Genomic DNA, 26,498 nt, shown 5'->3' with positions numbered 1-26,498 from the left:
TCAAACTCACGAACCATGAGATCATGACCTGAGCTGAAATTGAGAGTCAGACGCTTAATCAACTGAGCCACCCAGGAGCCCCCTTATTCATTCTTCAGAATATGACACCCTTACTAAGTGTTTACCTCGGTGCTAACTGCTGAAGATAATCAAAATGTGCAGAGTGTAGTTCTTGCCTTCAGGGATGGCAATCGCAGTTCCTCTCTGGAGCTCACATTACCCTCTTAGCACAGTGCCAATTTCTTGAATGATATAAATAACAAAATTGGTTTAAATCTCTGTGGAGTAAAAATTTGCTCTGATATGTTCTTAGTGAGAATAAAGCCTGTTTATCACTGTAAGTGGCAATAGCCCCTCTGTTTATGTAAGAGTCCTCTTCTCCAACAGATTATAGCCACTATCCCCATGACACAGTTTACATAAATTGGAGCCCTAGCCTTATCCACTTTAAATGAAACAATAAATCTGCTTACTATTGCAAGTCTTGTTGTATTTGCTGTTCTCCTGTGCAAACCCTTCCAGCCGGCACTGAAAACGATGCTGCCAAAATTCTTGAAACCAAGGATTTCGAAGGTTTGTTTCTGGCCGAAGCTTCAGATAATAATCATCAAACCACTTGACATCAGGAGATTGAAGCTTGATTGTGATTCCACCAACAGCTTCTCGCTGATATCCATCTGTCACATCATACCTGTCAGCCCAGCCATCACTGTGGGGAGACAAAAACCAGCTCAGCTTAGAACAGATACCTTCTAAGCCAATGATTCCATTTGCTTTCCTTTTGAAAAGATCAGTAATTAAATGGCTACTCAGCCACACCATGGTCCTACATTATACTTACATGATTACTGAGATAGAAACTTAGAATAAAGAGTATAATACACCATGGGAATTTAGGGTCTAAGAGTACTAGAAGGCACCAGTCTCACTAACCTCAAACTGTGGAGAATAACCTAATACTTTTGGCAGAATGTGACTGGTTTTAAAACACAGTATATGTATGGAAGCTGCATGATATCACCATTCACATTATTTGCTGAATGCTTAATGGCTAAGTGAAGTTAACTTGAAATCCATTCTGTTCCTTTATAACAATTAGTTTAATGACCATAGGGTAAAAATGAAAATATCTCTAACATACACCTAGTATTAATTTAACCATCCTATGACATGATATTCATTGTTTTCATATTTTACAAGTAAATAATAGAGAGGTTAAAAATACCTGCTGATTATGGTCATTCTGTTAAGTATTGATTCTTCAGCACCTCAAACTGAAATCCTGTAATCCACTGTCCATATACTCTTTCCTGTCCCATGGTACTTCTCTAATATATTTAAAATACACATATGGAATCATGTTTTGCATTGGATGGATTAAAAAAACTTCTTAACAGGAATGCCTGGGGGGCTTAGTGGGTTAAGCATCTGACTCTTGATTTAGGCTCAGGTCATGATCTCACAATCGTGAGATCAGGCCCCTCATCAGGCTCTGTACTGGGTGTGGAGCCTGCTTGAGATTCTCTCTCTCCCTCTCCCTCTGCCCCTCACCCGCTCGTGCTCTCTCTCTCTCTCTCTCTCAAAAAACAAAACAACAACAACCACAACTTCTTAACAATGGTATATCAAGCATAGTGTCAGGAATCATACTCTTCAATATCTCATTCTATCCACTGATCACTCAAAGTAAGCGAGGGATTTTAAGATAAAAGAATTAGAAATCGGAGACTTCACGTTACAATGGTATAAGAATATAATAGAACAAGAGGAAAGCACTCTAAGCTTATTTGGAAAACAAGTGAGGCACAACATTGGAAATAAAAGACATAAAAAGATGTTTATATCAAATTTGGGCACACCTTGGGGCATTCAGGACAAATGAGACTGACTTTTTCACCCTCTTCCCCTGGAATAGGCACAACTTGTGCTAAGTATCTGCTGGGACCTAGTGGTGGTGCCTTTCCTTAGAAGAAGGCAAGTACTTTTTCAGGAAAGATAAATAAAGTCAAGGGATATTTTAATACTGAAAAAAAAAGTAACAAAGAAGGAAGAGAAGGGGTTTGGAGAGAACTGAAGGGAAGAGTAGAATGGAACCTCCTGAATGCAAAGCAGTAAAGTTTTTGGAGTTACACAGGGTTGGGGGAAGTGGGCACAGGGGAGAGGAAGAAGGAAAGGATTTACATTCACAATCATTGTTTATTTCATCCATTTCAGATATACTTATCAGAATGTTAATTTCTTTTTATCTTCCTTCAAATGCATTTTTGTCTCTTATATATATTTTTTGTAGGTGGAGACCATGCACCAATATTTCGCATATAAAATCAGCGCTGGGGAAGGTATTATGTAAGTAATTAATTAAAATAAGTATAAAAAGCATGTACTTTTTTCCAGCATGTTCTGCTATACCAACTCTGACTTAAAAACTGATAATGAGAGTTTTTCCAAAGGTCACAGATTACTCATTAAAATATCACAGGGGCTTGGGATAACTTGAGATGTTTCCTAAGGCATCAGTGGGTGGAAGAGGAGAAAAAAAATAAACAAACAAAATAAACGATTTCTTCTTCTAAGTCATTTCTGACAAAAGATATTTCATTAAAATTATGGTGAAATTTCAAAAGCCTTTGTGGAAGATCAGGAAAAAAAATAAGTAATGCAATATGTTTTGTCCCAGTGTTGAATTTGGTTACTTCACACATTATCTTCCCTCAAATTTCTCATTTTCAGCTGCAGAAGATTTTATTTAAAGCTGACAAGTTGAAATGATGTGGGCTTGTTTGCCTCATTTTCTCCCTCTGTTGTGGAGGGTTTATTATATCACTGGTATGAGAGTGTGGGTCTCACTGGCACTGGAGGAGATGCATGGGCGTATTGCAAACGGGGCAGGAAGCTCTGTTTGTCAAGCAGAGCCCCATTCTCCAAGAAGTGGTAATTTAAATTGCTCCTTTTGTTAATGCTAGCTCGCTCTTATGTAACACTATGATTATGAATATTACATAAGAAATTTAAGATTATAATGGGTCCAATTTACCCTTCACAATTCATTCATTGAATTTAATGGGGACTGTAAAAAGCTTGTCTTGATAAACTTTTTTGGAGGTAATATTTCCATAAAAAAATATCCACACCAGAGTGTGTTAATTGATTCATTTCTCATCATGTTCTTTAGCTCTTTTTTTTCAGGTATAAATCTCTTCTCCATAGTTAAAAGAATTTGGCAAAAGATGATGTTTTATTAGCAGCCCATACATTTGGCTTGTGAATTTAAAACAATTTAGTTCCAGATGTTTCCATTCAACAGCAAAATAAAAATCATAGAGGAGTGTGAATGTAAACAGAAAATTCCAATTTCTATTTGACAAAACAGGGTTATTCTATTCAAATTTACAGGGGAATATCTACTATGCAAGTTTTAAGAAACTTCACTCCCTGCTGGCTAAGTTAGATGGTGTCATATGTCATTTAGGTTATTAAATATTAACATTTTCACAAAAAAAATGTGCTTTCAAGATTTGTGTTAAGATGATAGGGTATCTCTAAGTAAGGAATAATAAATCCAAATGCAAAATGAAATGCCAAGAAAAACTTGAACGTACGTTTCTATGATCTAATGCTTTACATTACACTGATAGACTAGACTGTCAAGTACTACCTAAATGCTTTCGGGGGACATATATTTTACCAAATAAGGGAAAAAAGTGGGGAGGAAGACAAGGAAAGAAACTAAAAATATACCATATTTAAAGCACTCTTCTAGATTTAGTATCTATCTATCTATCTATCTATCTATCTTTATCTATCTATCCATCCATCCATCCATCCATCCATCCATCCATTTAATTTCTCTCCTCACTGGTGGGCATTTTAACCATCTCCTCATAATACATTTCATTATTTTCCTTTCAATTCCTTGATATACAGTTAATCCTCATTATTTTAAGATTTATCTACTTGCTAAATTTATTTGCAACACCCAAATCAATACTCATGGCACCTTTGTGGTCATTTGCGCACATGCACAGAGTGGCAAAAATTTTGAGTCTCTGGATGTGCACATTCCCAGCTGAGGTTGAATGAGATGATCCTCTGCTTTCTTGTTTTAGCTTTCATATTCTAAACAAGTATCCTTTTCATGATCTATTTAGTATAAGGGTTTTTGTATTTTTTATGTTTTTTTTTCATTGATTTCACTGTTTAAAATAACCCCCAAGCATAGTGTTATCTAGAGTTCCTAAATAAAAAAGGCTGTGATATATCCTATATAGAAAATGCATTTTTTAAATCAGCTGCATGAGTAAAGCGAGTAATGAGTAAAGCGTTGTTTGTTATGAGTTCAATGTTAATGAAAAAACAGTATATATTAAAGAAGAAATCTTATTCAATACAGAAACACGCATAAAACAAGGTTATGTACAGACTAGTTGATGGGAATGTTGTGACCAGAGGCCCATAGCAATTTAAACCTGTATCTTCCCTGGGGGCAATGGTCAGTATTCACTGATTTGGTGTTTGGTGCATGTTTATGGAACATAAATACGGTGAATAACAAGAATTGAGTACACAAATATATTTTTAATTTGAGTGTTGTTTTAGTCAGGCCTCCAGTTTTTCTTTGACTATGGAAACAGTGACTTGGACATTTGAAACAGGAAAAATATTTTTAGATTTAGGTTGGCTTAACTAAAGGAGGAATCTTTACTATGTACCCATTCTCAAAACACCTCCTCAGTAGATACCTTAGACTCTTTATATTCTCCCTTTAAATGTCTCCCTGAAGATATCATTAGGACACATTCATCCAGCAAGAATTTATTTTCATTTTCTTTTCAAGATTGCATTACCAAAATATATATTCCTATTCTATGATATCCCCTTCTTCCTTTCTTCTCTCAAGCCTCAATTCTATTATTTCACATAATTAGCAATTCGTGAAAATTGAACTTTTATGTGTTTTCAACAGAAGGTTCTTTTTTAACAAAATTGACCCGAAATCTCCAGTTCTAATTCATCTTCTCCATCTCTATAGCTTTCCTTACTTTCATCAACATTTATTAAAAATCTATTTACCTTAGACTAAATTATTTTGTGGCAATAAACTGTCAATATTTCAGTGGTGTAGTACAAAAGTTTATTTCTTGCTCAGCTTTTAGATTCATTACAGATGGTCTCTAACTCTACTCCATGTCGCCTTCATTATGAGACATAGTCTGAAAGAGCAGTTTCCTCCTGGGACGTGGCCAATCTTGTAGAAGGAAAAAATATGCAATGGTTCTTAAGTTGTCTACTCAGAAGTGGTACAGATCACTTATCACATTTCATTGATGAAGGCAAGTCATATGGCCAAACCAGACCTAAATGGGACAGGTGTGTATGATCTTTCCCACACCAGTGAATGTTGTGAAGAAAAATTCACTTCACCATATTTATGATGTATTGAAATTGTACTGAGATGGAGAAAACATAAATTAAATAGGTATTAAATACTACACACCAGGCAGGGCTCACAGTCTAGTAGAGGAATGACAGAGGACAGACATATAAATGCATATAAATAAATACCGTCACAGGCATGAAACAACAGCAATGGGAGAGAACATCAGAAAACAACTGACTAACTCTATGTAGGAAGATCAGTTTTAAATGGAACTTGACACATATGGGTAATGGAGTGATAACAGTATTTTGAAATGGTATTTTCTAAGACAAGAGAAGGTATTTGAGATTCAGGAAGTAGTGACTATGAAGCACTGCAGCTGTGTAGATCACCTAGGGCAATGGGCCAATGAGAAGTCAGCAGGGGAAGACCAGTTGCGAATGGTCTTTTATACCACGCCATCATTACCTGACTTTTTCATTCAGGTAACAGGGAGCCAATGGTGGCTTTTAAGGTGGGAAATAAAATGAGGAGCTGATGAGAATTGGATGAACTATGGTAGCAGTGTGACAGGTTATAGTGGTTGTACATCAGTGTTAAGGGAATCGAGTTGCAAAATGTGTTGCAGTGGTCAAGGAAACTGATGGAGGCCTGAATTTCAAGAAGTAGCAGTGGGGATGTGGAGCCTTATTTGCAAGGAATTCTAAGAATCCCTAGGAAGACATGTATGGAGAATAGAGGTAAAGGGGGATTTTGTGAGTTAGAGTGAGACATTAACAACAGTGTAAATGATATTGCAGCTCCGTGTCCTAGGCTGTGAAGTAGAGGAACAGAATAGGTTTGGGCTGAAAAAGAAAGAAAACGAATACAAGGTGGGGGTCTCTGATGATTAGATTTCCCCTTATATGCTCTCTAGTAGTTCCTTTCTCCTGAATTTCTACCTATTCTTGACATATACGGTTGATTTGAATGTTAAAAAAAAAAAAAAACAAGTTAACAATTTTCTTATCTTTGGTCCAGTACTATATTAATCCACCCCATTTCTATTATGTTTAGTTTCTTGTATGCTAAACAATAGTTGTTGGCAATCAGAAAATGAGAAATAATGAAAATTATAGAACTCCAAAGATTTGATACTCTATATCATTATGTCCTTATAAGAGAAATATTGTAACCTTAGAATTATTATTTTTATCATTTATTTTACTAAATTACATATATATAAAGCAGATCAATACTTAATGGTTATAAAATAATTACTTCAAGGTTTATAACCAATAGATTTAATATCAAAATATGTTTCTGGAATGTGGAAGCCCCTGAGGGCTACATGTCAAAAGGAATAAAAAATATTGGAAAATTATGAAGAAAAAAGATTTATTAATTATCAAATGTTAGAGATGTTTAAATTTTATTTTATTTTTTAAATTATTCTTTTAAAGTTTTTTTTTTTTTTTTTTTTGAGAGAGAGGGAAAAAGTATGTGCATGCACACAAGCAGGGGAGGGGCAGAGAGAGGGGGAGAGAGAAAGAATCCTAAGCAGGCTCCCCACCATCAGCAAGGGGCCCAATACAGGGCTCAAACTCACAAACCATGAGATCATGACCTGAGCTGAAATCAAGAGTCAGACACTTAACCAATTGAGCCTCCCTGGCACCCTGATGTTTAAATAATTTTTAAAAAGCGTCTCTCTTATCAAAATCTAAAGCTGTATAATACAGATGATATAATCTTTTCTTCCCTTCCTCATTTCCTATTAATATATTTTAAGTTATTTACGCTATGGAAAACAGAAAAATATATGTAGTGCCGAAAACTGTGTTGGATGATCCTTTAGTTTCAGTTTCCATGTTCTATTCATTAGAATTCATTAATTAAATAAGCATTTTGAAGATCTCTTCTATGTGTTCAAACTGCACAGACACTGTGGTGGGTTCTAGTGCATGCGCTCAAGGAGCCAACAGTCCATTAGGCATGACCTGCCTGAATGGGTTATGCTGACTTCCAGCCCACTAGATGTTTCCTCATCTATCCTTCAGACTGAACATCCCTTTTCCTTTTTATTCAAACTATATGTAAACAGTATAATTCATTAGGTTTCCAGTCACTGAAACATTACTTATTGAAAATCACATTCCTATCCTACCTCCCTGAGATTATTCCCCAGTCACCTCAATTAGTATTCTGGGTGTTTCCAAACTCTCAGTCCTTAACATTTACAATTTCTTGATTTATTTACATGGAAGGCTAATCACATACAATGGGCATGGATTTCATTAGTTGAACTCTCTCAGACAGCAAGATGATTATTTAGTATAACTCCACAGAGTTCTTGAGGAGGCATCTGCTGTGGGCAAACAACATAAAAAATCACCTCAAAGTCTGTTTCAAAGGGAGCAATACCAGACTAAAATGTAAGCATCAGAATGACTATTCCTAGAAGTTAGCAGCCATTAAATTTCTGTCAGGGGATGTGGAGGTGGGGCTGTGCCAGTCACACGTGATCATTCTTCAGTCCTGCTTTGTCATAGTATCCATGCTGCAGAGACTAAGCACATACATGTTGTGTATCAGAGACATGACACATTGATTCCTCTGCTTCAAATATGTCACATGTTCACACCTCCAGGCTTCTGAGTACACTATTCCCTCTGCAAAAGTGTCAGCTCTTCAACTCCTCATGTGTTTTCTTTTTTTTTTTTTTAATTTTTTTTCAACGTTTTTTATTTATTTTTGGGACAGAGAGAGACAGAGCATGAACAGGGGAGGGGCAGAGAGAGAGGGAGACACAGAATCGGAAACAGGCTCCAGGCTCCGAGCCATCAGCCCAGAGCCTGACGCGGGGCTCGAACTCACAGACCGCGAGATCGTGACCTGGCTGAACTCGGACGCTTAACTGACTGCGCCACCCAGGCGCCCCACTTCATGTGTTTTCTGATTTGATAAAATCCAACATCTGTGAAGCCAACAGACTGGGCTAGAATGCAGCTTATCAAAACCTTCTTGAGCTTCCCTGGGCTGAACAGTTTTCTCCTCTCCACTTCCAAGATTCTGGGACATTTATTGATTTATTAATTGAACAAGTATTGGGTAACTAATATTCTAAATGTGGGAGTATACAGGTGAACAAGAAGATGAGATTTCTGCTCTCGTAAAGGGAATATTATGATGCTTTTAGTTTTGCATTTGTCATCATATTTATTTCTGTCTCTCCAAGTCAACTAGAAATTTTATATTTTGGACATCTCATCTTTATGTCTATTATAAAGCCTGGAACATACTAAGCACACAGGAAATTAGAATTTTATTAGAAAATTAGAAATTTAGAATTTAGAAATAAAATTATTAGAAATTTATTAGAAAATTAGAATTTAGAAATAAAACTTCAAATTATAGAGAATTCTTTCCAGATAACTGCACATATCCATTTTTAATTGAGAATGCAGTGCTGTCAGATGCACCTTATAAAATATCTCTGAAAAGCTGAATTGATTCCCCCCTCCAAAATGGTCCTCTCCATTTTCTACCTGATACTATTAAGGTTAATGAGTACATTCATTAGGCTGCATCCCAGCATTTTTTTTTTTCCAAAATCTGTTCACAACCCACATAATTATTATGGAAACTGCTGTTCTACCCACATGTAATCATCATCCTGCCAAATCTTTCACCAATAGCATTTTAGAAGATATTTCAGGATTTTTTTCTAATAGTGGGAGTCTACTGACTGCTTGGTTGTCTTCATATAATATTTCTCCCCCCACAGGGGGGGGGAGTAGGAGGTCTTAGAATCTAAATAATAGTGAAAAACAAGGAAGGATATTGAGCTTTTCGATAAAAGTTCTTACGAATATATACCATTCAACACTAATGAATTGTTTAATTCTAAAGAGAAGCACAATGCAGAATTTTCAAGAAAATGGTTATTTACTGAGAATAATTGGGGTTTATAAATCTTAGTTTTTCTCATTCCCAAGGCTTTATAAAGAATAAGTAGATGTAGACTGGTGGAGCTATATTAGGACATTCAAAAGAAGAACAAAAAGTCAGGAAGCTAAAATTTGCTATGTCTCTAGCATGGGGGTCAGGTGATTTCCATTTTATTACTTTTCTTAATTCTCTGTAGGCCTTAGCAGTGACTATTTTTAGCCCTACTTTCTACTGCTGAGGAAACTGAGGCTCTGAGGGATTAAGGCACCTACTCAAAATCTCACAGCAAATATAGAAGGGATTTAAATCCAGATATTTCTAGCTGCAAAACTCCAGTGCTTTCCATACCTCATAGAGTCTCCAAAGTAAGACATACAGTGATGACAGCACTGAGAAATACTTCCTAAGGGTACCATATTTAAGAGGCATACAATGAAGGATAGGGAGCAGAGTGTATGGCTGGGGCCACATAGGTAGAAATTTAACATGGTACTCAAGATTCCTGCTCTCTGGTGTACTAATTACTAATTAGTGTACTAGTGTACTAAACACTAATCTAGATAGGTGCTGTTGAAAAGGAATCTCAAGATGTAATTAAGGTCACAAATAAATTGATCTTAAAATAGTGAGATCAACCTCAGTGAGTCTGACCTAATCAGGTAATCCCTGAAATGTGACTGGCTGTACCTGGGCAAAGAAATTCAAATATGAGAATGATTTGAGATGAGAGAACTGGAGGAGACACTCCACTGCTGGCTTCTAGTGGCCTCTAGAAGCTGAGAGTGCCACCTGGCTAACAACCAGCAAAGAAACAGAGATTCAGGCTTGCATCCAATAGGAACTGAATTCAGCCAAAAACCTGAATGTGCCTGGAAGTAGATTCTTCAAAAAAAAACCCTCTAGACAGGAATGCAGTTCGCCAATACTCTGATTTCAGCCTGTTCAACCCTGAGTTGTGAACCCCCTTATGCCATGAATGGACCCCTGACTTCCAGAAAGTATGAAATAATAAATAAGTATTGTTTTAAGCTGCTAAACTTGTGGTGATTTGCTATACTGCCATAGAAAGTTATTACTCATTCTCCACCTTTCTTCTACATTTCTTCACTTGGAAGACTGAAGCACGTTAATACTGGAAGGGAATGCAAATGTAGAGGTTTGACCAAATTCTTGGTTTTGTCACAAGAGACAGGCTTCCAAAGGCTTGGGGATTCACCAAAAATTACAGAGAGTATTTAATATGTTGGAATCATTGGGACATCCAACTTGCTTCAATTTAGACTTTAGGATGGTAGGCATTCTCCCTTCTGGTTTAAAGACCTGCTTCTCAGGGGATGCTTCTTTCCCATACATATTCTTCACAGAGGGGAAGCTGAGAAAAATTTTTGTGAATAGATTTTTTTGTGAGCTGCACAATGTATTGCTTCCCTTGTCATATTATAGCTGTTTGAGGCAATTGTGTAAAATGTACAATATGGTAAGATAATTGATTCAGTTAAATAGAGAAAGTGCGTTATGAGCAGGCTATTGTACCCACAGCTTTCTATAACCTTTTTCATGTTTTCTCATGAAGCTTCTGTACTTAGGATAACCTTCTAGTTTTCAGACCCCCTTTCCACTGATTTCCTCTATTATGCTGGTAAACTAAGCATAATGTTCAGAGTAATAATTATTTATAGGACATCTATGAAATTCCAAGAAATAAGGCATATTTCATGATGACGCTGGAGAATATACTCACCCCCTCCACTCCACACACACACCAATGTGTTTTCTTCTTTTATATCTTAAAACAGGTCCTTCAGATCTAATATATTTTCCTCATACTTTCCTCAACCTTCCCGTAGTATTTAACCTATCCTTTCATTTAGTAAAATTTAACAAACAACATTGCACATGCTCATTTCTCTGCAGAGTGCCATGTATGAGGAATAAAGAGAAGAAAAGCTGTCATTCCTTACCCACACTTCAGCATTAGAGACAGGGAAATAAGAACTTACAGAGTAGTAACAGTAGTTAGGGTCTGCTGCCCGCCAGGCATTGATTGTTCTCAGCACTTTCTATATGTACTTCCTCTCTGCCATGTATTGTTTATATGTTTTATATGTCATATGATATTTTTTATCCTCACATTTTACATGAAGAAAATTCAGGTGGAAAAATCATAAATCACCCAGGTTTATACAAGATTCAAACTCAGTCCACCTAAACCTAGAAACCAAAACTGAACCTGTACAACCTATTAATGTGGTATTTGATCCCAATATGTGTTCAAAATTACCTGGTTTTGTACATGAGAGTGTACAGAGGAAAAAGTTATTTTAATTTCTGTTAAACACGCACATACACACACACACACACACACACACAGACACACACACACATCTTGGAATTGGTTTCTTTTTTTTCCTCCTTGAGACTGTAAACAAAGAATTGCCTTAAACCACTGCATTCATCTTCTGAAAAAATGCTATCTTTGTAGTGTTAGAATACATTGGCACAGTTATTAAGAATCTTTCTACTCACAAGGATAAAAGCTATTAGGAGATGTTCAAGAGACCTTGGTATCTGTACATAAACACCGAATGGACTCTCTTCAGTTCACATTTCACTTTGAGGCAACATGTTTTTCCTTGACAAAATATTCCCATGACACCCACTGAAACCAAATCTGTTGTTAATGTCTCACATCTATCAGATATGGTTTACCAGTGAACACTTACAAGTGGTAGAAGACCAGTAAATAATCAAAAATTATTCTGGGTGTGAGATTAAGGTTTAGAAAGAATCATTCTTTAAGAAGCCAGACAAAACTCATAACCTCAAAGTCTGAACATTTACATGAATTTTGATGCTACAGGCCTAATAATTAACCCAAACAGGTGGAAAATGTAGGCCACAGATTAGAAACTAAACAGATACTTCCACTTTCAGCTATGATATATGATAGATTAGACAAACCTGCTCCTGAAGACAACTAGAAAATCTAGATAAACTTTGAAAAACATCCACTTATGCTTTAAGAAAGCTGTCAAGTCAGCCAGATCTCAGGGACAAAGATCCTGGAGAGAAAAAAAATGTACTGAGGTATGACTTTCCCTTTGAGGTAGTCATAATTCATTGAAAGGCAAGGTGAGTGGCTAAGAGGTTGGAACAAAAGCAGACGGTCAGGCTCAAAGTTTTTTTAAATTTTGGGCTAACATTACTCCAAAAACACTATCAGCAAATATCTGGGAGAGAAGAGAGCGCAGATGTGAAAAAGACATTTGGTATTATCCCTCAATCATTTGCTTACTGGTAGGCAGTTGCTGTGAAGCTTAGAGGTTGAGCATAAACAATGGCTCGAATAGATGGCTAGAGTGTTACACATAGTGGATTAAAGAAAAAAGATTTGGACTTCTGGACCTCCAAAAAGAAAAACTCCCAGTAAATATTCCAGGTTTCCATTTGCAGTGCTTAAAGGCTATACCCCAGTTGTCAGGCCCAACCAGTAAGACAAACCCCAACAACAATGAGGCCCAACTTCAAATCACCTCAATGCTGAATTAAAATGGTCACTCTCTGTTATAACTCCTTGAAAAGCAAATAATTTTTGGAGGAATGTACTATTAGACATAGCTTCAGATGATCTCTACAATGTTTCATATACATTGTCTATCATTCAACTAAAATAAATTTAAGCAGTTTTTTGGGGTGGGTGGGTAGGGGTGAGACATAGAGGAAATCTATGAACAGATTCTAAAATTTGTATGGAAATATAAAGGACAAAGAATAGCCATTATTATATTGATAAAGAAGAAAAAAGTTGGGGAATGCACTGTTAGATACCCAGGCTTATCATAAAGTTACAACTTTATACAATTTTGTAGAGCTAGATAAATAGACCAATGGAACAGAGTCCTACATTATACAGAGACTTGATTTCTGACAAAGGCAACACTGTAAAGAGGTACAAAAAATGTTCAACTAAATAAATTATTCTGGGTAAATTTATATCTATATGGAAAAAATCTTGATACTTAATCCATGCAAGTTAAAACCAGGCTGATTATAGATCTATATGTAAGTGATAAAACAATAAAGCTTCTAGATGATGACAAACAAAAAGGAGAATATATTCATCACCTTAGGATAAGAAAGATTTCTCAAACACAGCACAAAAATGACTAACCATAAAATCAGGATTATTAAAAGTATTTATAATGAAATTGATGTATTTATTTTCATCAAAAGATACCACTGGGGGCACCTGGATGGCTCAGTTGGGTAAGTGTCTCACTCTTGATCTCAGCTCATATCTTGATCTTAGGATCATGAGTTCAAGCCCTGTGTTAGGCTCTAGCTGGGGAATACAGCCTACATAAAAGAGACAGGCAAAGACAGAGACTACCGATTGAGTGAAAAGGCAGGCCACAAGTTAAGAGAAGATCTCTGGAGTGTGTGTGTGTGTGTGTGTGTGTGTGTGTGTGTGTGTGTAAGTCGATACATAGGTAACAGATGGATTAACAGATAGGTAGGTAAATAGCTGATAGATAATTTCAAAGTACTGATATCTAGAATATATGAAGAATTCACATAAATTAATATAAAAATAAGTCTTATAGGAAAAAATATCAAGATGTTTGAACACTACACTTCACAGAATATCTTTGAAATGGCCAATAGGTGAAACAAATGCTCCACTTCATACATTAGGGCAATACAAAGTAAAATCACTATGAATAGCATTACACGCCAACATGAATGGCTAAAGTTAAAAAAAGATTGGCAAAGTGCAGAATGAAATCTGGAGCAATTACAATTCTTCAACATTGACAGTAAAAGTATAGCTTGGTGTAACCATTTTTGAAAAGTAGTTGGCAGTGTCTATAACAACTGAATATAAGCATACACTATGACCAAGAAATTCCACCATTAGGTATGTCCCTACCAGGAATGCTACCATATACACACCAAAAGGTATGCAGAAGAATGTTTACACGAGAACTATTTGCAACAGTCTTATTGAAAACAACCAAAATTTTGATTGCCAGTAAAACAGCTGATAAATTGTGGTTTACTCACATATCTGTACTGATAGCAATGAAAATGAACAAGCTACTGCTACATGAAGCAAAATGTGTACTATAGACATAATATTGAGTGAAAAATATACACAAAACATATTATTCCATTCATATTAAATTAAGACAAAGACAATACTAACATATAGTGTTAGAAGTTAAGATATTGGTTCCTTTTGATAAGTATGCTACAGCTTTCCTCCTGTTATTGATTTACTGCTTCATTCTTTTGTGGTAGAAACAGATATTTGACATAATTTCTATCTTCTTGAATTTGTGAAGATTTGTTTTTGGCCTAACATATGATCTATCCTAGAAAATGTTTTGTGTGCACTTGAGAAAAATGTGTATTCTTCTGCTGTAGGAAGGAATGTTCTGTATATGTCTGTTAGGTCCATTTGATGTATAGTGTTGTTCAAAGCCTCTGTTTCCTTATTGATTTTCTGTCTGGATGATATATCCATTGTTGAGAGTAGGGTATTAAAGTCCCCAACTATTAATGTTTTGATGTTTATTTCTCCTTTTAGTTCTGTTAGTATTTGATTATATATTCAGAATTTATGATGCCGGATGCATAAGTATTTGTAATTGTTTTATCTTTCTGATGGATTGGCCCTTTTTATCATTACATAATAACCTATCCTGTCTTTTTTGACCATTTTTAACAAAGTGTATTTTGTCTGATACAAGTGCTGCTACCCCTGCTTTCTTTTGGTTTCCATTTGCTTGAATATCTTTTCCATTCTTTCACTCTCAGTCTATGTGTGTTTAAAGCTAATGAGTTTTTTGTGGGTAGCATATTGTTGAATCTTGTGTTTTTATCCATTCAGCCATTTTATGCTTTTTGATTGGATAATTTAATCCATTTATGTTTAATTATAGATAGGTAAAGACTTACTGCTGCAATTCTGTTGTTTTCTATTTCATTTTTCTGTTATGATTGAAGACTGGGTTCCAAAACTACCAATGGTCACTGGTTAGGCTCCACAGCTGCCTGTGTTCTCTGGTAAGGCTTCCTGGTTGGGCAGGACTTGAAGCTATATTTAGCCAGTAGTCAAGGGTTCAGATTTGCTTCCATGCCCAAACAGTGCCATTCAACAGGTTCCAAGGCTAGTATAGCTCACTGGCTGGTGGCCTGAATCAGGCAAAACTGTCCACCAAGCTCCCTGGCCAGGCAGACAGAGCCATAGACTCAATTTTGTGGACTGGCAGAACCATTGGCTGGGCTCTCTGCTCAGATGCCACTGGGAGAACAGCTGAAGGCTATGCTGTGGAGTTGCCCCAGTTCTCTGGTTAGACTTCTTGGTCATGTGGGTATGAAGGATATCTTCAACAATAGGTAGGGCTTCCAATTTGGTTCTCTGACTGGGTGGAGTGGCAGAACAAGCTCTACAGCCAGCACAGCTCACTGGCTGATGATATCAACCAGGCAGAACTGCCCACTGGGCTCCCTGGCCAGACAGGGAAACTGGCTCAGCTCTGCAGTTGGGCAGAGCCACTGGTTAGGATCTCCACTCAGGTACAGCTGCAAGGAAGAATGTTGTCTGCCAAGAGCTGAGTGCTAATTGCTAAAAACCCTAACACCATTCTCTGTTTCTATTTGGTCCTCAGTGGTCAAGCCTCATGGATTTCCCCAGCGATCCATGTGAGGTGAGAAGCAAGTGCACTTCCTAGAAAGCACCTTGCAACACTGGGGGAGCTGGATGCCTACCTTGGATTCTTTTTTCCCTGCTTGAGAAAACATAGGCTCAGGGACCCATCTTGCTCTGGAGCTGTGCTGGCCTGGGGTAGGAGTGATGGGGTCTGCATGTAGCTGCTCTTTTTGCCCTTACAATGGGTGCAACGTTTCTCAGTCTGTGTGCTCAAGGGAAGCTTCAGCTTCATTTTTGATTCTGGGATTTCCACAACCATGTCTTGTCTCTGGATAATTGCTAGTTGTGAGGGCAACTGAAGGCAAGAACAACCTATGTTACTATCTTGATGACATCACTCTGGCCAGCAGTTTGGTTTTCACGTAAGTTTTAGACATGAATGTGACACAGTTCAATTTACAGTTTTGATAGATGATTCCTCTACACAAATATTTGAAGGAAGGCAAGACTTATTAGAAGGCTATTGCGATAATTCAGATGAGGACTGATGAGCATTTGAGAAACACAATTGGTCACAGGGTCAAAAGCAAAGGATTAAAGTAAGAAATACTATATTTAGGTGTTCAAAGAGGCAGGGTTTGTCAATTAATATTCTGTAGACTGGGGGTAAGGTAAAGGAATCCAGAATGACTCTGAATCTTCTTCTTTTGCATAATATATACAATTTAGTAAAGAGAAATGTACATTGAGGGTTTAGTTTTATTAGATATGCTGACTCTGAAATGTTTGTGAAATATTCAAGTGGATTATATCAAGAATGCAGATGCATATATAGTTTGGAACTTAGAGAAGTGTGGCCTGAGATATTTAATTTAAATTTTGTCAACACATTAGTATTTGGTAGAATTGTTAGGAGGTAATGTGAGTGTGAGAGTGTTTTGTGTGACATGAGCAAGGGAAAAATGTCTAAGTCCAAATAATACCTGCATTTAAGGAATACTTGGAGGAGAAGATATGCTTTTAGGAAATTGATAAAGAAAAGATAAAGAGGGAATAGAATAACAATGAATGGTGTAGTGATGGGGAGTAGGGTACTAACACAAAGCCAAGAAAGGCAAGAGCTTCAAAAGAAACAATATAGCCACCAATGAATCCAACACAAAACACAAGACTTAAAAACTGTCCTTAGGATCTGACAACATGATGGGAATGTTCTAGCGGAGTAAGGATAGAAGCCATATCTCAGTGGAATAAGATTGAAGGAGAAGAGAGAAAGAGAGGGCTGGTGTGGGTCATGACAGAGTAGAGTTGCATGCTTTTCTCTCATAGTTCTCAACAGTTTAGAAATAGGGCTCCAGAAGGTGGATTATAGAATGGATTTGCCAAATGAGTGATATGTAAAGATCAGGTTTACAAGACATTTGAGGGTTAGGCTGAGGAACTGGTTTGAGTAATCAACTATGGTGTAGGATGATTAAGAAACTCAGGCTTGCCTGGAAGGAGCTGAGATATAGGGGAGAATGGATAAAGCATAAAATAAGGGCCTTCTGTGAGAGCAAGGACATATGAAGAGGCAGTAAAAACAGGACAGGATGGTAAAAGCAAAAAATAGATTGGAAAAATGAAATTTAGGGATGATACAAGAGATTATTAAGAGATGACAAAACATGCTTGTTCAGAGAGTAGGATACTGACTTTAGTATCTCTAGATGGATGGAAGAACTGATGATGTGCCATTAGGCATATGCTAGGATAGACTGGACATTTATTTTCTTTACTCTTCTCCAATGCAAAACTATTCTTTTCAATTAAATTTCACTGCAACACATTATGTTTAAGCACCAATATATTATCATGTTAGATTATAATAAAGAAATTTTACAACTAGGGAAACTCTTTTTTTATTAAATTTTTAAAAATGTTTATTTATTTACTTTTTGAGAGAGACAGATAAACAGAGCATGAGCAGCGGAGGGACAGAGAGAGAGGGAGACAGAATCTGAAGCAGGCTCCAGCCTCTGATGCAGAGCTCGAACTCACAAACTGTGAGATCATGACCTGAGCCGAAGTAGGACCCTCAACTGACTGAGTTAACCAGGCATCAACTAGGGAAACTCTTGAGCAGGATTCAGTAAACAATGTTTTAATAACAGGGAGGTTATTTTGTTTGTTATTGTTATTTGTTTGTTGAGTTATTTTAACCTAATGTGATGTGCATCTGTTGGACAGAACGTTTTTACCTAACTGGTACATGACTTTCTTACTTTTTCTGCTAACCAGAAAATCACTGTTAATATCCATTCTCTAGAGCAGTTAAGATCTTATACACACATTCACATCCATGTGCACACACATCAATATACATGCTAACACATGCAAGCACACATATGTGCATGCACAGACACATGGATGCACATAAATTTGCACAGGAAAAATAAAACCAGTGTTCTGTGTAAGCATCACCTTACAGGATAACACCTTATAGGATGATTTGGAAAGAGACAAACAAAAATTCATTTGGTCTAAATAACAGACAGTATGATGATCTGCAGCTGTAAAATTACTGGCAATGAGTAGTACAAGATTTTAGTCACATTCAATCAGAAGAGTCAACCAAAAAGAAAAAATAACACTCAGAATGTGAATTTAGGCAGTTCAGTTATTCTGCTCTGGAACTATGTCTAGTTATTAAAGTCACCCCAGAGAAGCCTGGCAACTTAAGAATAATTTATTTCTGAGAAGTAGATTCATTGGCTCCTCATCTTACCAAATTCATTTATTATAGATATTTTTAGGGGAATAAAATCCACTTTTTGGCTTGCTATTGCCCCTCAATGGTTTGAATGTACTCGCTCTACATGTCTGAATGTTCAGTTAGAGCAAAAATTATGTTTCAGAAGGAGAAAGGGAGAAAAAGGTGTTCAGGGAAGTGTATTTTATTTTTAGTAGAAAATATGAACCTAGACAATGTAAGAGGAATAGAGATGGGGTGATAGGGCCCAATGGTATATAGTTTAATGTCCATATCAGACCAGGAGATGCCATGCTATTTGGGGGGGGAAGTATAATTAAGAAGCATCTATGTGTTGCAGTGTTTGAAACAGCCGATGTGAAGGTAAGGCTCAGGCTTACAGAAAGAAGCATTGAGAAGATTCAAAGAAGTATGAGGGAAGAATCAGCATGTCTTATTTATATGGTAGATTGAAGAAATTGCAGAGTGAACTGGAAAATCACTATGGGTAATATTTGGGTGGTGAAAGGATGTTGACAGTCATTGACCTTTGCTGCACTGACTACTACTTCCTTGAGAATCTCTTATCACATGGCTTCTGTGGCACAACACTCTCCTGGAGCTCCTCTCACTGCCTTGCCTTCTCCATTCTGGCTGAGACTCTCTACCTACACCTACACCTTAGGTACTAGTGCTCCCTGGGTTTGTCTTTGGTACTTTTTACTTGAACTTTCTTATAGTATCTCTTCTACATTTCATTCTATGACTTCAACTGCCACTTTAATATAATTACTTTTAGATCTCTACCTCTAGCCTTGTCCTTCTCAAGTTCTAGACCAGAGTATTCAACACCTAGGAGACAGCTGGATATAGGTGTACCTCCAGTACAACTTGCCCAAAACTACAATATTTATTTTCCCCCAAAGAAACTATTTCCCTCTTTGCTGTATGTCTCTTGATGTATACTACTATTACTCCTCTAATTGTTCAAGCCAGAGTCTTAGGGGAGGGGCAGTGTCTATCTTCCTTACCAGGGGCCCCCTTTTTCCAGAGACAAAGTCATGGTGATTCCATGTCCTCATTACCCTGGGAATCTACTCCTTTTCCCATGACCATCCCAGGGACGGATTTATTTAGGACCCCCATCTTCTCTCACTTGGATTAGGTGATACTTGTCTTCCATTGCTGTTATCAGTGAGATTTTTAAAACACAAATCTAATAATAACATACCTCTGCTGAAACATTTTCTTTGGCTTTCTTTGTCTTTAAATAAAGTATAAACTCCTTACCAAAGCACACAGGCCATTCATGATACTATTCTGCTCAATATTATCTCTCATCATTCTCCTGTTCTTTCTCTATGCCCTGATTACTCTAAGTTCCCAGAAGATATCATGGTTTCCTGTAGTCTTCTCTACTACAAGGAAGATAGTTTGATTTTAGGTAGAATGATTTTAATAATCATTCATGTTTGCTTAGTCACAACTTTCTTCCCTTCATTTCATGAACTCTACCTGTTTTCTGACCTCTTTTCAGATGCCTTCTCTTCTAATCCTCTTGTGATCCTACCTGTCTGAAAGAGATGCTTTCATATCTTAATTTCAATTCACTACGTATCACACTGCATTCCAATCGTTTATCTGTTTCTCTTCCTCAAGAAATGGAGAACAACTTTAGTTCCATAGCCCCAACACTTAATTCTTTGCTTGTTGATAAAACAGAGACTCCTTAATGCTGGATAAATGGAAGGAGTGTAGCAGTTGTTAAAGAAGAACATTTTCATGACAACGAAAAGAGAGATATGTGAGCAGTTAAAATGGATAAGTATTTTGGAGGCTATGCTGAGGCTTCAGGCCTGTAGGGTATTTGAGAGGGGAAGTAATATTTTCTGTCTTCAAGAAGATTAAAGTCTTTTTGGTTGACAAACTTTCAGTACACAAAATAATTTAGAACAACCTAAGGCTATCTATAAGCAGAGGTGTTATGATGGACACTAGAAGAGAAACACAGTAGTAGGGTATGTTTACAGGAATGAGGATATTCAGAGCAGGGTTTAAAGAAAAGAAAGGATTTGAACTGAGTTTTCATTATCCATAGATTTTATGTAGGCTGGGATAAACAGGATTTTTTAAGATAAAGGGATCATCAGGCACAAGAATGGAGATTTTCCTGGCATGTGTGAGTGGTGGTAAGTATTCCATTTTAACTATTACCTCCATGAAAATCCAAACTCCCCTCAAAGAGTCGGTCCCACAATCATAATGATTTTCAGATGATTCTATCTGGGTGTCCCATCCTTATTTGAAACTCTATACTTAAAGTCAAACTCATCTTCTTCCTCCCCCTTAGTCAGCTGCATTGTCTTGACCTCTCTCAACTCATCCAGATTTCAATGCTTGGACTCATTCTTCCATATCCTACACCTAAAGAGTCTGGTAATGGTCTTGGCACATAATGGGCATTCTATTTATGTTTAATCAACAAAAGGAAGGGCTTTGGAGTCCAATGTGACCATGTGAAAGTTAAACACAGGGAAGAATGGATGAGGTATGGAAAGGCAGAAAGAATTATAGCCATAATCGAGGGTCTGGGCATCCTTAAATGGAAGAGAATCAAACATACTGTTTGGAGAGTTAGAAACATTAGGTGCTGGGAACTGCAGCTCTGGTTTCATGAACTCTTCGATAAAAGCTCTGAAGTTCATTATAACAAAGAACTTGGCAAGAGGGATCATTAGGAAAGTCAACATATTTTATCCTTTAGTGAAGTTACCAGCATTCCATAAAACTTAATTTAATGTCTTGAATTTTATCGTAACACCCTCATAAAATGTAGGCTCTCTAATTCAGTGTTTTATTCCCTTAATTGATTGGTTTTATAACCGTGATTGACTTGAGTCCCACTCCCATCCCTTCCAGGGGAATGAGTGAGCTATAAAATTCTCCAAAGAACATTATTAATTCAGTCATCAATGAATTATTTGTAAACTTAAAAATATTTAGTAGGCACCTACTATCTATCTATGCTATCATTTGAGTTGCAATGATAAATAATACATTCTTTATTCACCTTCATTCCCACCCCACATATACTCAAGTTCCTTGGGGGCAGGTATTGTATCTCTGTTATATTTATGTCCCAGTACGTGGCAAATTGTGAACACTGAGTAAATATTTGTTGAATTAAAGGATGACAAATTACACCTTGTAAGTGCTATGATTTATATATGCACAGGATGCTATAGGAAGTATAAAAAGAATGATTATTACTTATCGCCTAGAATAGGGTATTGTAGAGAGATTCTCAATTTTGTTCATAAATTTTGGAATGAATGAGTGAATTAGACATAGTGAATCTCTCAACTCAAGTACTTCATCATTATCAAGCTGCTAGATAAAGAAAGTAATTATTTAAAAAAAATTATGTTTAGTTGCTTTTGAAAGAGAGAGAGCATGAGTAGGGCAGCGGCAGAGAGAGAGGGAGACACCGATTCTGAAGCAGGTTCCAGGCTTTGAGCTGTCGGCACACTGATGCAGGGCTCAAACCCACGAACCATAAGATCATGACCTGAGCTGAAGTTGGGTGCTTAACTGACTGAGCCACTCAGGTGCCCTGAAAGTAATTATTTTTAAAGTGAGAATTACAGAATTAATAAGTTAATGAGTCTTTAAAACTTAATATATTCATCTGTGTGTTTATTTAATACTCTTACTTAACACCTACTGTGCATCAGCACTGCACTTAATGCTTGTGGTCAAAAGGTGACCAAGACATAATCATTTTTTGTTGAAAAAATTCAATGATTATTCATCTGAAATTACAGAAAAGCAATTTATATTTAAAAAATGAAAATAATCTCTTCTGCTAACCAACCACTTGAAAAAATACTTCAAAGCTGTTGAAATGCAGTTAGAGCAATAAGATAATAACAAATTGTTCTATAAATTAATAACTCTAAATTCTTTTATTGGTGGACAGCCTGCAACTTCACATCTTTATTTATGTTAATGTCTAATTATGTTGATTTTACTGCATGCATTTATGTGACTAGAAGGTATCTCTCTTTCCCTGTCTCTAATATATATAGATATATGATATTATATATTATATAATATATATCACAATTTTTATTCAGTTGTACATTTGCAGCATTATCCAGAAGCCCTGATCTATGTTGGGTAATGGTTTCCTGTCAATATTCATCTTTGTCTTCCTTTGTAGTAACATATTTTAACTCTAGATGTATGTCCTGATCAGTCTCAGTCAATCAGAGTTATCTATCTTCTTGCTACAGTTGTTGGTTTAGGTAACCTTAGCCAGTATAGTTAGAATTTATATTTTTTCTGGCTTAGTCACAAGTTTTGCTGGGAATTATGGGATGCAGATATTCTCTTTTTCCCTGAGGGCAATGTTATACAAAGTGGTAAAGCTGCTAATTGCTATTCTTCCACCATGAGGGAGAAACCAACTGAGAGCAAATCTATTTCAGCTTCATGTTTCATGGAGAGTCCCATGGAAATGGAGTCAGAGTTCTGATCACAACATACCTAAAACCAGACCACTCTTGACTTTTCAGTTACATGAACTAATATGTTCTCTTTAATGCTGAAGTTAGTCTACATTGAGTTATCCGTCATTTGTATCCAAAATAAAAACACTGGGACATCTAGGTGGCTCAGTTGGTTGGGCCTGACATCAGCTCAGGTGGCGATCTCAGGGTTCATGGAGTAGAGCCCTGTGTCAGGCTCTGTGCTGACAGCTCGGAGCCTGGAGCCTGCTTGGGATTCTTGTCTCCCTCTCTCTTTGCCCCTCCCCTGCTCATGTTCTATCTCTCAAAAATAAATAAACATAAAATTTTTTTTTAAATTAAAAAAATAAAAACATTAAATATTACAAGTAGGTGCTAGATTGAAATGTGGCTATGGATCATCATTGATCATAAAGCTGTATCTTTGTGTTTGATTTGTTACTTTAAACACTTAACTGGAAGAAAAAGACTTTTATTGCATTAAATACTAAAAATTTGGAAGTTTTTAGATTAATGTTGCATACTATCACAATACATGGAATTTTATTACTGTCAGATAATCAGTTACTGACAATTATGCTGTCTGTATATATTTTAAGATATTGAAATTCATATATAATATTAATAATGAACTTATGGTCCTTAGCAAATTAAAAATCACAATATACAGAATAATGTGGACTTAAAATTACAAACATGATAAACTTTTATTTGCTCTAGCCCATCCTGAACCTCTCCTCTCTTGTCCATTATCTGAATCACTCCAGAGAAACTGTTGCTTCTCAAGTCCACTGGCCATCAGCACTCTTTTTCAACCTTTTAACATACTTTAGCAATTTCCTAGTTCTTTCCCCTCCATAATCTTCTCATTTATTTATTAACTCATTCATTCAATGCATTTAGCTAGCAACTCCTATATGCCAGACAATGAACTTAGTTACAGAACATCTAAAGAAAAAAGAAAAAAAATGATATATGTGATGCCATTATAGTGAATAAAAACATCTACACCAAGATCACATTATAATTTTAAATTACAAATTGATTACAAGAGAAAGAGGCACAACAATGAAGAAATCTCATACATTGACTTGACCTCATCTGGGGGCCAGGAAGACTTTCATGAAGATGTGAATGTTTAATCTGAGCTCACAAGATGATGATAATTAACAACTAAAGAAATATGCCAGTAATAATTAACCAAGTAAAGCAGGATGCTGAGAAGAAGTATCTTATTTGAAGCCCCTATTTGAAGTCTCTAAGAGAAAGGAGATGACTCATGTAAGGAAGTGATGAAAGCCAGGACAGAGAATGAGAGGGAGTGGCCCAGTGTGCCCAAACTCACATCACTGGAACGTCACAGGTCACTTTAAAAATTTTAGTCTTTGTCCTAAGAATGAAAACTCACTGAAGAGTTTCAAGTAAGCAATGATGGATCATATTTGCATTTTACAAACATTACTCTATAAACTACATCAAATATGAAACATTAGTGGTGACAGCCAAAAGTAGAAGACACAGTTGCAAATTAAGATGCAACTGTACTGACTGCATGGATTATAGAGAGAGGTCAGTGCAGCCTGGGGGATGGCAGTCGAGATGGAAAATACCCAAGAAATTTGAGAGACAGTGAGAAATGGAACTTTGGGATTTTCAGACATACTAGCTATATGAAGACAGAGGATTAATGTGATTTTCAAATCTCCTGCTTAAACAGCTTGAAGGCTAGTTGTACCAGTCATTAAGTGAAGGTACACAGAGAAAAATCAGTTTTGGAGAGGAAATTATGAATTCTATTTTATAGATGGTGACTTTTGAATATGCATTTAGAGATATTGGATATACTAGTTTGGGATTGCAAAAATTTTTCACTGGACACATGAATCTGAGAATAAGGAGTCAGGGATATTAGGTTATAAAAGAAATAAAATACAAACTAGCTTGCATAAATGTATGTATGTATGTATGTATGTATGTATGTATGTACTTATTTGTATATCTATCCATCCATCTATCCCTCTGGTCATCCATGTGGATTCTATTGCCTTATATAACTGGAAGTCCACTCATAGATTTGGCTTTATGTATCACCATGTCCTGGGGTTCAAATAATTTTATTGGCACCTTCCATTTAGAAGTTGGCGGAGAAGTTAGATTAAATTAGTTTAAGAGATACCTGGGTGGGCTCAGTCTGTTAAGCATCCAACTTTTGATTTGGGCTCAGGTTCATGAATTCGAGCCCCTGTGTGAGGCTCTGCGCTGACAGTGTGGAGCCTGCTGGTGATTGGGATTCTCTCTCTCTCCCTCTCTCTCTGCCCCAACTCTCCTCCTCTGCTTGCTCATGCACACACACATTCTCTCTCTCTCTCTCTCTCTCTCTCTCTCTCTCTCTCTCTCTCTCTCCCTCCCTCTCTCTCTCTCTCTCTCTCTCTCAAAATAAATAAGTAAACTTAAAAAGAATAAATTAGTTTAAAAACCATGTGGAAGGTGAATAAGTTGGACAGCAAGTGTCATTCTGAGGGATATCTCTGTTGATGCCACTTAGCTTGCTTTCTATAAGTGAAGTTCAAGAAAACACAAGCTTGGCCACATACCGGACAAATCCATTTTAAGTAAGACACTTTTCTGCTTTTGAGATCTTAAATTTGGCACTCACACCCCGATTCACACCTTCCTTACTCTTCACCTGTTTCATCTATTTAATAAGAAACAAACAAACAAACAAAACCCAAAGACCTAAGAGTTGCTACAATTTCAATGTTTAAACCACTACTTAAATAAACGTCTTCTATCAGCCTTCTGGCTTCTCCAGATGTGGATGCTGGTATTCTATGAGCAATAACTCAGGAGCAGTCATTATTAAACCAAAATATCACACCTTCTTCATCTTTCATCATGCCAGCATCTCACTTATATCACATTGCCCTCACCATTTTCCTTCTTGAGCCTTCCAGATGCTCTGAAAAGCACTCAGAAAGAAGTATATAAGGAAGATAGTGAAGGAGGAATGATGGTATGGGTTACACTCTGGACTGTCCATGATATAGATTTCCCACTTGAATCTTAGAAGGTCCTTGAAGAGGCTACTTCTTTAAATGTAATATATTAAAAAAAAAAACAGAGCTGGATTGAGAGACCTCTTGAATGAAGAGCCTACATCACTTAACAAAAGGGAGTATGTTGGAACAAATTTGGGAATCAAAAATTCATCATGGCATGAAATGCTATGTGAAAAAGGTAGTTGAGAATTATAAATAAGAGACAATTAGAAGACTT

At 36.6% G+C, this 26,498-nt stretch overlaps 1 protein-coding gene across 4 annotated transcripts in view; it reads right to left on the bottom strand.

The window, feature by feature from the left end:
- Nucleotides 1-26,498, bottom strand: part of GRM5 (glutamate metabotropic receptor 5) — a 532,631-nt gene that overhangs the window by 141,335 nt on the left and 364,798 nt on the right. For all 4 annotated transcript variants that reach the window (XM_058687529.1, XM_058687528.1, XM_058687531.1 and 1 more), the window contains exon 4: nucleotides 474-709. In XM_058687529.1, coding sequence (XP_058543512.1) covers nucleotides 474-709 — 236 coding nt within the window. The remainder of the gene's footprint in view (nucleotides 1-473; nucleotides 710-26,498) is intronic.

Source organism: Neofelis nebulosa, chromosome 10 (assembly GCF_028018385.1).
Source record: "Neofelis nebulosa isolate mNeoNeb1 chromosome 10, mNeoNeb1.pri, whole genome shotgun sequence".
In the NCBI taxonomy this organism is placed as follows: Eukaryota; Metazoa; Chordata; class Mammalia; order Carnivora; family Felidae; genus Neofelis; species Neofelis nebulosa.
This window is presented reverse-complemented; position numbering and strand designations above follow the sequence as displayed.